The sequence below is a fragment of the Chiloscyllium plagiosum genome, chromosome 30 (genome assembly GCF_004010195.1).
Source record: "Chiloscyllium plagiosum isolate BGI_BamShark_2017 chromosome 30, ASM401019v2, whole genome shotgun sequence".
NCBI classification, from domain to species: Eukaryota; Metazoa; Chordata; class Chondrichthyes; order Orectolobiformes; family Hemiscylliidae; genus Chiloscyllium; species Chiloscyllium plagiosum.
The window spans coordinates 7,278,750-7,291,137 of NC_057739.1; the positions used below are offsets into that span (position 1 = coordinate 7,278,750).

Genomic DNA, 12,388 nt, shown 5'->3' on the forward strand with positions numbered 1-12,388 from the left:
GGGATATAAACCGGAGTGGGGGAAAGGCAAACCAACATCCATTGTCTCTTACAATTTATCTAAGAGAGTCCAAAAATTCCTTAGCCTTTTGTGGCGATCCAAAGTTATACATGGATCCTTCATGGTTAAAGCGTAGTGTCGCTGGGTAGCGTAAGGAGTACTGAATATTTAAGTCCCTTAAACACTTCTTCGCCTCATCGAATGCCTTCCTCTTTCGGACCAGAGCTGGGGAAAAGTCCTGGAATAACATGATCTTGGATCCTTTATAGATCATGGCTTGGGAATCTTTTCCAAGATTTCTAGAGGCTTCTAGGAGTATCTGCCTCTCCTTATAGCTCTGCAGCCGGTACAGGACTGGGACGCTGGTTCGAGCCGGGCCCACGTATTGCGACCCGGTAGGCCCATTCCACCCTTACCTGGCCTGATCCAGCCTCCAGATTTAACAGCTGTGGAAGCCACTGTTCAAGGAACGCTGTAAGCTGGCCTTCCTCTACCCGTTCGGGAAGGCCCAGCAAACGAATATTTTTTCGACGACCTTAGAGAACCAGTGTGGTTCTAAGGTCCGGACTCGCTGTTCGAGAGTCCGGACCCGATCCATGGCCGATTGCAGTGTAGTTTCGGAGGTCGCGGCCTTTAGCTCCGCCCCTCCGACTTGGAACTCAATTTCCTTAATGTCTCGGTCGTGCTTTTGCAGCACGACCGAGAGTGAGTCCCATCGACTTCGGGATTCTTCAATAAAAGCGTCAATCTTTGCAACCAGTTTGGAGATGATTTTCACAAGGCTCGCCACCGTAGGTAAGTCCCCCCGGGGCGGCTGCGGATGCCTCTGCTGCAGCTGGAGAGGGTGGGGGAGGGGTTCCTGCTTGCTGAGAGCTGCGGGCTCCCTTCCCTTTAGTCATTTTTACTGAAGATTAGATTGTTTAAATTTAATACTAAGCAACTAATTAAATTAAACAGCTATTTTAAATGATCTGGTGAGTGTGGTGGGGATGTGTGACCCACTTTGCCCAAGTCTTGGGAGGAGCACTGTAGACTCAGACTTGCTGGGTCGCCGCCATCTTGGACCCCCCGTAAATATATTCTTGACCACAGGAGCAGGCAGGTGGAACCAGTTTAGTTTGGGATTATGTTTGGCAAGGGCTGGCTGGATCAAAGAGTCTGTTTCTGTTCTGTATGACTGTGACTGTATGACCTGAATTAAAAGTTCAAACAAGGTTCTTTGTGTTGAAGGCAGTAGTGTTGGATTATTTTTTCCCATCTAAATTGCTCGCAAATTGTATTTAAATTAGATAAGGTAGTTATGAGAGTGAATAATAATGGTCAGTGTACTTGCAACCTGGAATAAGGTAGTTTAAAGAGTAACATCTGAATCCTCAGTGAGTTTGCTTCCTGGTGTATGCGCCAGGTATTGTGAGATAATTAGTGCTCTGTCTAACTTTATTAGTTAGTTGCAGAGTTAGAGTCATAGAATGGAACAGCACGTAGGATTTCATTCGGATCTTCATGTCGATGAAAAAAAGCAAATTGAAAGCATTATGTAATTAGTCCCATTCACCTGCTAGTTTCTCATACTCTTTTAGTCCTCAGGTATTTCCATCCCCCTCTCTTTTGAAAAAAGTTAAATCTGCTTTCACTATGTTTTCAACTAGTGCATTTGAAATAATGTACTGTGTATTCTTTACACCTCATGCGACCCCAGTTCTCTTGCCAATTATCTTTAATCTCTTCTCCCAGGTGACATTAAAAGACTCTCCCAGGACCATCTGTTTCTGCACCCCCTTATAAATTATATCGCATAGTTTATATTGCCTCATATTTCTAATCAAGCTTAAATTGTTTCTCATTTCTCTGCATTAAATTTCAAAGGCCAATTTTGCCAGAATCTGTCCTTCTGAAATTTGTTACTATCCTTCTCACTGTTCACTGATACCTTGCTTGGTTCTTCTCAGCATCCAGGCTCCGTGGTAATGGGCAAGTCTCCAACAGTGAGCCAGGTTAGCACAGTGACAGTCATCCTCCTTCCATGTGGAGACTAACTGACTGTAATTGAAGCTGAGCCTCTAACAACCCTGCAGCAATATTTTTAAAAAAAATCAATTTTTATTACCTCCAGGCTGAAAGATTAAACGTTTGATGTGATATGTATCAGATGAGAACTTCCTTACCTGCCCTTGAGATAGGATTACTGCAGTAGAAGTAAAGTTGAAATGTAGGCCTAATATGGCATCTAAGACTTTATATTTAGCTGCCCCAAGTCCAGCCATAACAGCCACTAATCAGAATCCTTTTCACAGAACGAGAGATTTTGAAGTTGGAATGACAGGAAGATGGGTTGAAAAGGTTTACCCTTATTTCTGCTTTTTGTCTTGGTTTCTTAGGATCCTTTACTGCTGGATAGCAGAGTAATTCTTCAACAGGTTAAAGCTGGAACAGTTGTAGCAAAACAAGGTGACCAGGTAAGAGGACTGCATTCGCTTAAGCTCTTCAAGCATGAACCTTCCAGCAGTGTATACAAAAGATTTGATTTGATTGTAAGTGCTGCAAAGAGTGCAGGTGCTGTGAAGAGGAACCCGATGTCATTGGATAGCAACGGAAGTGGATATGGATCACCGCTCTTTCGTCAGCAATGGTAAGAGAGAGCTGCAGGTTAGGGACAAGAGATGTAGCAGCAGCCTCAGCCCTCAGTCAAGGCCATCCCTCTCCTGAACAGGTCCTTCCCCAGCTAGAGAGGGCTGGAAGCTCAGTTTGCACCCGGGTCAGTGTGAAGCAATGCTTGCGCTGATGCTTCCTGTGGCCAGCAGATGTCATGGGCTGGATTTGCCCGTATGCAGGGTATGTTTTGGGTAATTGCTGTTATTGGCAAATTTGGACGTAACTAACTTGACTCCTAAGCAACAAAAAGTGCTGAACAGGTCATAATTATTGCCCGTCGCTGTGTTATGATCCTGTTAGGTGAGGTGAACTGATACTGTGCTTCGTTCCTCTCCTCCACTGACCACAACAGAAGTTTGAATTTAGAAAGGAAAGTGATGTTGCCAATTTTTTATATATATTAGACTGTGTATATCACTTAGTCTTCAAAGCAAATTCCTTCAGTAATAAATAACAAACTGATTTATTGCAAACAAACCTTCCTCAAGCAAAGATGCAAAGCTAATTAACAAACATTTTAAACTATGCAGATGCATACACCTAAACCTCGTAAACATGCACACACAATCTCCACAATAGAAGAAAAATATCAATCTTCTGTTGTGTTATCTTGAAAGTATATTGAGCAAGTAACAGTTCAATTTAGGAAAAAAGAATTCACAGATTATCCAAATGTTAGTCTATGCTGAAATCACTTTCCACTTATAGCTGACAGGATTCATTTTTTTTGGAGATGGTGTAAATCTCACATTCTCTTTTAGGAACACGTCACTTGTGATGAGCCCTTCCAGTAGGTTTTCAGCTTGCACGTTTAATGAGAGGGTTGTCAAAGAGAGAGAGAGCAAAAGTAGTTGCTCCAGGCAAGATATCCCCTCACTGTTCAAATTCAAAAACTTTATTGCAGCCACAAACTGGGTCATGTGACCTCAGTGTTGCAGACTCAGAAACTTCAAGGTATCAACATGTTCAGTCAATTACCTTCTGTATAATATTTCACAGAATGCATCTTCAGAACATTAGTAATGGTGGAACTTCTTGAAACCACTGCAGGCCTTGAATGAATCTGAATGGTGCATGTTGAGTCCATAATTCTGCTGCTTATGTCTGAACTCTCACCAAATCCCAAATCATGGCTTCAAGTTATTGGAACAATGCCTCCCATTTTAAAGTTCTTATTGTGGCCTTTACCCCCATGTGGCTTTGCCTCTCCCTATTGCTGTAATCCAATCCAGCCTCCATCCCCTGAGCTATCTTCACACATCTCATTTTGGCTTCCTGAACACCCTTAAACTTAATCACTCCACTATTGACTTCACCATACCCAGCTGCCTGAGCACCATAATGCTCTGAAATTCCGTTTTCTGCTCTCTGTCTTTAAGTTGTTATTTAAAACCTGTCTCAACCTTTATTTGTGTGGCTTGGTGTTACGTATAATAGTGTCTCTGTATTTCAATTATGTTGAAGGTGCTTTACAAATACAAATTGATGCTTTTCTCCTAAACTATGAAAGTTATTGAGAAATTTTTCATAATATACACCTCCAAATAAGGCACAATGGTAAGTGGAAAACTCAACAAAAGTACCGATTTTTGAAACTTAACATAAGAAACAAACAGGAATAGATGACACAGTCCCTTGAACCTGTTCTGTTAAATACAAACGTGGCTCATCTTTGTCCTCATCTCCATTTTGGCTCATTTCCCATATCCTTTGATTCTCTCAGAAATCGTAGATCTGTTTCACCTCAGTAATGCGCACCTTCCACAATGGACCATCCATAACTTTGTGAAACAGAGAATTGCAAAGATTCATATAGTCTTAGTAAAGAAATTTCGCCTCATCTCAATCTTGAATGGTCATTCTCTTATTCTGCGATTGTGCTCCTGTGTTCTAGATTTTACAGCCAAAGGAAACCATCTCTCTGTTTACCCTGTCACAGATCCCTTCAAAATCTTGCACATTTCATTGAGATCACTTCAGGTTCTTATAAACTCTTCTTAGCTTCCAACAACACTCTCTTGCCCTTGGACTCAATGTAATGAGTCATTGCTGCACTACCAGTAATGTATAGCTTTCCTTAAATACAGAGTCCAAAATTGCACTGTGTACTTTCAAGTGGGTTCTCACCAAAACCCTTTGCAACAGTCGCAAAACTTAATTATATTTATGCTCCATTGTGGTGGAGGAACCTTTATTTGAGACATTCAAGAGGGCAAAAGATGATTACTTGAATCAAAACGACATGAAGGGTTAGGAGAGAAGAAAAGGCCAGAGGCCAGCACTGTTTCATGTCGCTCACTCAGAGGGATGGTGCAGACACAATGAACATAAGAACTACGTCTGGCCCTTCGAGCCTGCTCCGCCATTCAATAACATCATGGCTGATCTTTTTGTTGACTCAGATTCACTTACATGTGCTCTCACCATATCCCTTAAATCGTTTATTGTTCAGAAAATATCTACCTTAGCTTTAAAAACGTTTACTGAAGTAGCATCAACTACTTCCCAGGGCAAGGAATTCCCTAGATTAATAACCTTCTGGGTGAGGAAGTTCCTTCTCCATTCAGCCCTAAATCTGCTCCCTCTAATCTTGAGGCTATGCCATCTTGCCCTAGCTTTTCCTGCCAGTGGAAACATCTTCTGTACTTGTATCTTATCTATTTCCTTCATAATTTTACATGTTTCTATAAGAACCCCCCCCCCATTCTTCTGAATTCCAATGAATATAATCCCACCTACTCAGTCTGTCCTCATAAGCCAACCCCTTCAACTCCAGAATCAACCTTGTCAACCTCCCCTGTACCGCCCTCTAGTGCCAGAACATCTTTACTGAAGTAAGGAGACAAAAAGTGCACACAGTTCTCCAGATGTGGCCTCACCAGCACCGTATACAGCTGCAACATAACCTCCCTGTTTTTAAACTCAATCCCTTTAGCAATGCAAAATAAAATTCCATTTGCCTTCTTAATTACTTGTTGTACCAGCAGACCAACCTCTGTGATTCATGCACAGTGATACCCAGGTCCCTCTGACAAACAGCATGCTGCAACGTTTTACCATTCAAATAATAATCCTTTTTACTGTTACTCCTACCAAAACGGATGACTTCACATTTATTAACATTGTATACCATCTGCCAGAACTTTGCTCACTCACTCAAAGTATCAGTGGACCGAATGCACAATAACAATTCTGTGATTCTTTGGTGTGCTGCATGAGTGGGCAGGTAAGGTCCTCATAGATGCCCAAAGAGGACAGCTGTCATCTGAATTCAATGGTGTGTGACTGGAACATTAATTTCTCTGCAATCAAACATCATTGTTCAAAATGTCTTTCATGAACCAAAGGAGGTGTATGAACTGGGATGCAGTTTGCTTTGTGTCTTGCTTGACAGAAATTTGTGGAGCCTTTTCAATGCACCTGGTTTTAAAAGTTCAGAGGTCACTGGCATTAATGAAATTGTGTGGCTTCTGTTAAAAAGCTCCTTATTGCAGTAATATAACTTCACCCATGAAGTGGACAGCTTATTTGAAATTCTAGTTGGAATGATGGTGATAATTATTCAAGAGAGATGTGCCTATGTGTTTCTCTGATAAAGTTGTGAAGTGTTATTTTATTTTTAATTTTTTAGTTGTCATGTTGAGGAATAGAGTTCCTTCACATTTGAAGTGTTTGGTGTCAAGTGAAGCTCTGATGTTGCTTGTGCCTTATTAGAATTTCCCATGTCGATCTTTCAATAGTCTCTGTGAATGAGATTGTCTCATCGTTTGGCAGAGGAAGGATAGTCAGTATGAAAGTCATGCCATTAAGAACCAGTATTATATTGTCCTGCTAAATGTACAATTGTAATACTATTTTCATTGCCCGTTGGAAGATATTCTAATCGGGAAACAAAGCTCATTGAAATGAGGGGCTTGAGGCAGTTGATAAATAGTTTTGTTTTTAAGTGATCCAGGGAAACTCATTGCTTCTTGCTGTCCAATCTTCCCTCTTCATCCTTTCCTGCTCACACCACCCTCTTCATATCTATGACTCCCATTTCATCCTTCCTCCTTCTCTCCTCCCAGATCTGCCTCCATTTGTCTCCTATCATTGATCCCATACTCTCTGTCTGAATCTTTCTCTACCCTTCTCTTTGAACTCCTTCTTCCCCTTTATATCCCTCCTTCCCTTCCCCTTCCCTCTCCCCCTCAACCAACCCCATTTATTTAATCACATTTTCTATTTTTCTATTTCAGGTTTTCTATTTATCAAATAACGTTCAAGAAATCTCCACATCTTATCTTTTATCCTCTTCAGCTGTTTTCATTTTTTCCAGGAATTTGATCTTCTTTGCGTGACCCTTGATGTGAGGCTTTCCCGTGTTTAGGTCCTCATCTCTGGAATTCTAACCTTAAAACTTCACGTCTCTTAGTCTTTTGGAGACCTGTCCTGTATCCGTTTCTATCTGAATGCATTCCTGTGAAGCACCTTGGAATATTTTACAACATTGAACATACTGTGTTATTATAACTAGCCTATATTGACTATAATACAATTCTGGCCCCATTTTAGTTTAAGTGGCGAAGCTATTGCGTGAGATCACATGTGCATGGAATGATCACATTATATCAGAACTGACTATATTTTATCCACTTTTGGTGAGAAGGTGGGGTTTCATTCAATTTATTCTAACTATACATGTCCTTGAGGATGTACATTTTGTATTGTTAAACACAACACAATTAAACAGTTAACTCATTCTCCTCTACCTGTCAAAGTAATGGCTTAACTATAAGTGTAGCAATACTGGGACACAGTTAAGCATTAGTCAAGTGGTATTGACATAGGCAAGTGACCACTGAACTATTTTGGAATTTACAACTTTACAAACTAAAGTGTTCTCTCAAGCTATTGGACTTCCAGTCTGCAGCATGGTCTCATCTCAAATCTTGAGTTTCAGAAAGATGATGGTGATTTCTAACCTGTTTTCTATACAGTTTGACTTGAAGGGCTGCCAAACGAGAGCCTTGAAACCTAGGCTGCCAACCTATGGAGAGACCTAAATCTCACTGAAAATCCTCTTGGTTCTATCCCCTTCTTTCCAATTTGGCAAATTGTGAAACTGTTGGAAGTACTGACTGCAAGTTGAGTTAAGACACTGGGCAAGCAATAATCCTCATGGTCTCTACTGCCATTTTTCAGAAAATCCAGATTATACCTATCTAACTGCAAGTTCAGAAATTCATCTCTTGCTGTATTTATATTGTTCTAAGGCTTTCAATTCCTGCCCATCTTTCAATAACCATTGAGACCCTGCAAATCCTCATCTCCCCCTCCCATCCAAGCTAATTCTCAAATTGAAAAGCTGGGGTACATCTTGTCTGGGTTCAGCGCACCATGCTTAGCTTTGAGTTGGTTTGCAATGTCCTCCTAAAGTCATTGGTTGCTAGCTCGCTCTTTCATTTTGTACAATCCGTCTCCAACTCTTGATGTTCTGCAGACTGCAGTTGGCACCAGAAGGTTATTTATGAGCACCAGCACTGAGTGTTTTTGCTGCCAGAGAAGCACGGGGAGAGGGTGGTGGGGGAGGCCTGCTGGTATGTGTGAGGTTGTTTGTTTTTGTCGAAAATGGAGTGGTGTCATATACAGAAAAGAGAACTCACTGCTTGCACTTCTCTTCTTCTTTAGGATGTCAGCATTCATTTTGTGGTATCGGGGCTGTTGCATGTTTATCAGCGGATGATTGACAGGGAAGATGAAAATTGTCTGTTTGTGGCCCATCCTGGAGAGATTGTAGGACAGCTTGCTGTACTGACTGGTGAACCTCTCATCTTCAGCATCAAGGCCCAAAGGGACTGCACTTTCCTTTGCATCTCCAAATGCCACTTTTACGAGTAAGTTCAACAGTCTTCCCAACTGTGTTTTTCAACTGCTGTCTTTAATTAGAAAGGGATTGAAGTATTTGAGCTTTTTTTATTGAGTGAATTGATAGATAATTTTGAGGCTCAAGAAAATGTGGCACACTAGTTGATTTTCCTCTTTTAGAGAATAAGTATCTCCATCAGAACTATACTTGGAGACTTGTTCTGTTCTAAAGATTTTATAGTTTAGGAATCCAGTTGGAGTGTCAAGACCATAATGAAAGTGGCAGCAAGATTAAAGAGAGTCTGCAGTGTCACCAGTGGCAGAAAGGTGTAATTAGTGTGGCAAGTTTACACAGGCCATTTCCATTATAAATGTAAAACTATTGTTGGTTATAGCTACGTAAGTGAGAATGCAATGCGTGTTTTTAAAGTTGGACTGAATTCATCTGAGTCTCTTAGATTAGATTCCTTATAGTGTGGAAACAGGCCCTTCCGCCCAACCAGTCCACACCGATCCTCTGAAGAGTAACCCATCCAGACCCATTTCACTCTTTGAAAAAAGAAAAATGCATCTAACACTATGGGCAATTTAGCATGGCCAATTCATCTGACCTGTACATCTTTGGACTGTGGGAAGAAACCAGAGAACACTGAGGAAACCACGCAGACACAGGGAGAATGTGCAAACTCCACACAGTTACCCGAGGCCGGAATCGAACCTGGGACCCTGCTGCTGTGAGGCTGCAGTGCCAACCACTGAGCCACCGTGTCGTCCCTTGGGTAGTTTGAAAACCCATTTGAAGAAAAGAAGAAGAGAACAAGACAACTATTAGTAGAGAAAGGGTGAAAGATAAGAAAATTGACAAACAGCAGAATAAAGAAATAGACCCTCTTTTCAAATAGAATGATATCATCTTTATTGAGTATGCAGGCAGGGCTTTAGTTTAGCTTCTTATTCAAAGAATGACCATATTTAACAATATGGCACTTCCTCACAATTCACAACTCAGGTATCAACAACTATTTGTGTGTACATATTGTCTGAGGTTAGAAAAATCTCCCAAAGTGCTTCACTAAACTAAATAAAGTCATATTCAGAGACAAAACAACGTTTGTTTTTTAAGCTGTAGAAATTTAGTAGGGAGTTCCTGAGAGTGGAACCTAAGTGATTCTTAGCTTTGACTATGATTGATTGGGTCAAATCCAGGACTGAGGTTTGAACTCAATCTTTCAGTCGAAGATAAGCTTAGGGATCCAAATTAATTTGTTAATGGTTTGATCATCCTGTTTATCACAGTTATGGTTCACAAGACACCATGTTGGCCAAACCTGTTTTATGTGACTCAATTTGATTGACAGAGAGTGCACATTATGCTGTATTGCTTTTTGTTTCATTCTTAAAGGATAATGAGGGAGAAACCAAATGTGGTGTTAACCGTAGCTCACACTGTGGTGAGGAGAATGTCTCCATTTGTACGACAGATTGATTTTGCCTTGGATTGGATGGCGGTAGAAGCTGGACGAGCTGTGTACAGGTAGGAGAGCCAATGCAAATATTTATATGTACTTCATGGATATCTCAGTAGGAAAAATGCACTTTGCAATGTAGAATAGACTTAACAAGAAGATCCAAGATTCTTTGTCCCAGGTCGAATTAGATAATCTAGTCAAGGTAATAATGTGGATATTGCAGCTGGACCTCCCTGTATCCCTGTCTAAGGGTGGGGGGGAGCGAGGGTAAAAACATCAAAAATATTGATCAGAATATACTGTAATGAGTATCCTCATGATTGGGACACAGGACTGGAAATTCGTAAATAGGATTCATATAATGAGTCAATGAGTTTCAATCATTTTGAATTAATTTATGGCTATGAGGTAATAGATCCTCTGAAACTAATTAGAGAAAAGTTTTTAGGAGTGAATGATGAATTTTCCATGATGTATGATATACCTGTATTCTGTCAGTGACTCACAAGAACTTGTAAAAATGGCTCTCAAATACCTCAGAGCGTTCCAAGGTACTATAAAACAATGGGCCAACAGGCCAGGCTCCATTGAGCCAGAAGATGAGGTATTGGCATCATGATATTATGTAAGGTATGTGATTGATACATATTTGAATGCAAATTATTTTGGATTTTTGAATTTTGGACTAGTAGAATATAAGCTTTCTGCATGTCAGAAGGGGTTTAATGATTAACTTATATGTTTTTCTGTAACCATAATTATTTTTATAACAGTCTGAGGCAGATAAGCCAGCATGGGGATTTCTTTACACTGGGAAGTTTTTACGAGCGAACATAGTTAATAATTGCACTTTGTTTTCAGTTTAGAAAGTTAGGGATTGATTCGTTTTTCTATGTAGTTTCAGTCAGGCCCAAAGTCTTGGCTAAAACTGGATGTGTAAAATTGTTGCACCTGAGAAAGGGAGGTGATTTGGGACTGCTAAGAAATAGATTCACCTCTATGTAACGAGTTTAATTTTAAAGTTCCAGGCGGGAAATCATCTGGAGCTGAGAAGGTTTAAGGATTAGAGTGGTGCTGGAAAAGCACAGCAGTTCAGGCAGCATCCGAGGAGCAGGAAAATCAACGTTTCGGGCAAAAGCCCTTCATCAGCCTCTATTCCTCATGAAGGGCTTTTGCCCGCAACGTCAATTTTCCTGCTCCTCGGATGCTGCCTGAACTGCTGTGCTTTTCCAGCACCACTCTAATCTAGAATCCGGTTTCCAGCATCTGCAGCCTTTGTTTTTACCGTGAGAAAGTTTAAGCTCAGTTCTATGGAAGTTCCAGGAAAAGGCAATCAAATTATCAAGGTGGAGAATTAAAACAATAGTTAAATTAAGCCATAGAGGTGGAAAAAAGAAGAAATGTGTTATCGACATAGCTCTCAATCCTCAGATGCACTGCAGTGAAACATAAGTTCTGAGCTCCAGGCGTCAAGCTGGCTGGAGCTTATGATGCTTACAGGGAGCTTTCTTGCTTTCCCGCACTGCCTTAATGATTGGGTCGAGTTGCAACTGGGAGGAGTTGCAACCAATAGTTCAGAATGCATCGCACGTGGACTCTCTTTAATGGTGAAGCAGAGAATCACAATTGCCATTCAGATTCCATAACCTTCCAGGTTCAAGATCAGCAAGTTATGAATCAATGTTTTCAGCCACATGCAGAACCTGGGTGGATATCATCCTTGAATCAAGGGACATGGAACAGTGATGATGATGTCAGACTAAGAGGATATGGACAGGATGGGATTCAGTCCATAAAGTTTTATAAATCTGGAGAAAACATTGAGAAAGAAAGAAATATACTCTCTTGTGGGATGTGGGTGTCGCTGGCTGGTCCAGCATTTATTGCCCTTGAGAAGGTGGTGGTGAGCTGCCTTTTTGAACCGCTGCATTCTAAGTGCTGTAGATCCACAATTCCCTTATGAAGGAAATTCCAGGATTTTGACCCAGTGACAGTGAAGGAACAGTGATATATTTCCAAATCAGGATGGAAAATGACTTGGAGGAAACTTGCAGATGGTGGTGTTCCTATATATCTGCTGCCCTTGTCCTTCTAGATGGAAGTGTGTTGTATGTTTGGAAGGTGCTGTCTAAAGATCTTTGGAGAATTTGTAATGCACTTTTCATGGCCTCAGGACATTGCAGAATGTTGCAACTGTACAGGACTTTGGTTAGGCCACATTTGGAGTACTGTGTGCAGTTCTGGTCGCCTCACTTTAGGAAAGATGTGGAAGCTTTGGAGAGGGTGCAGAGAAGATTTACCAGGATGTTGCCTGGAATGGAGAATAGGTAGTACGAGGATAGGTTGAGAGTGCTAGGCCTTTTATCGTTGGAACGGCGAAGGATGAGGGGTGACTTGACAGAGGTTTATAAGATGATCAG

The 12,388-nt window shown here is 41.0% G+C and overlaps 1 protein-coding gene across 6 annotated transcripts in view; it reads left to right on the forward strand.

Moving 5' to 3' along the window:
* pnpla7b (patatin-like phospholipase domain containing 7b) overlaps positions 1-12,388 on the forward strand; it is a 345,798-nt gene that overhangs the window by 116,276 nt on the left and 217,134 nt on the right. For all 6 annotated transcript variants that reach the window (XM_043719904.1, XM_043719899.1, XM_043719901.1 and 3 more), the window contains 3 exons: positions 2,379-2,456; positions 8,323-8,528; positions 9,902-10,033. In XM_043719904.1, coding sequence (XP_043575839.1) covers positions 2,379-2,456; positions 8,323-8,528; positions 9,902-10,033 — 416 coding nt within the window. The remainder of the gene's footprint in view (positions 1-2,378; positions 2,457-8,322; positions 8,529-9,901; positions 10,034-12,388) is intronic.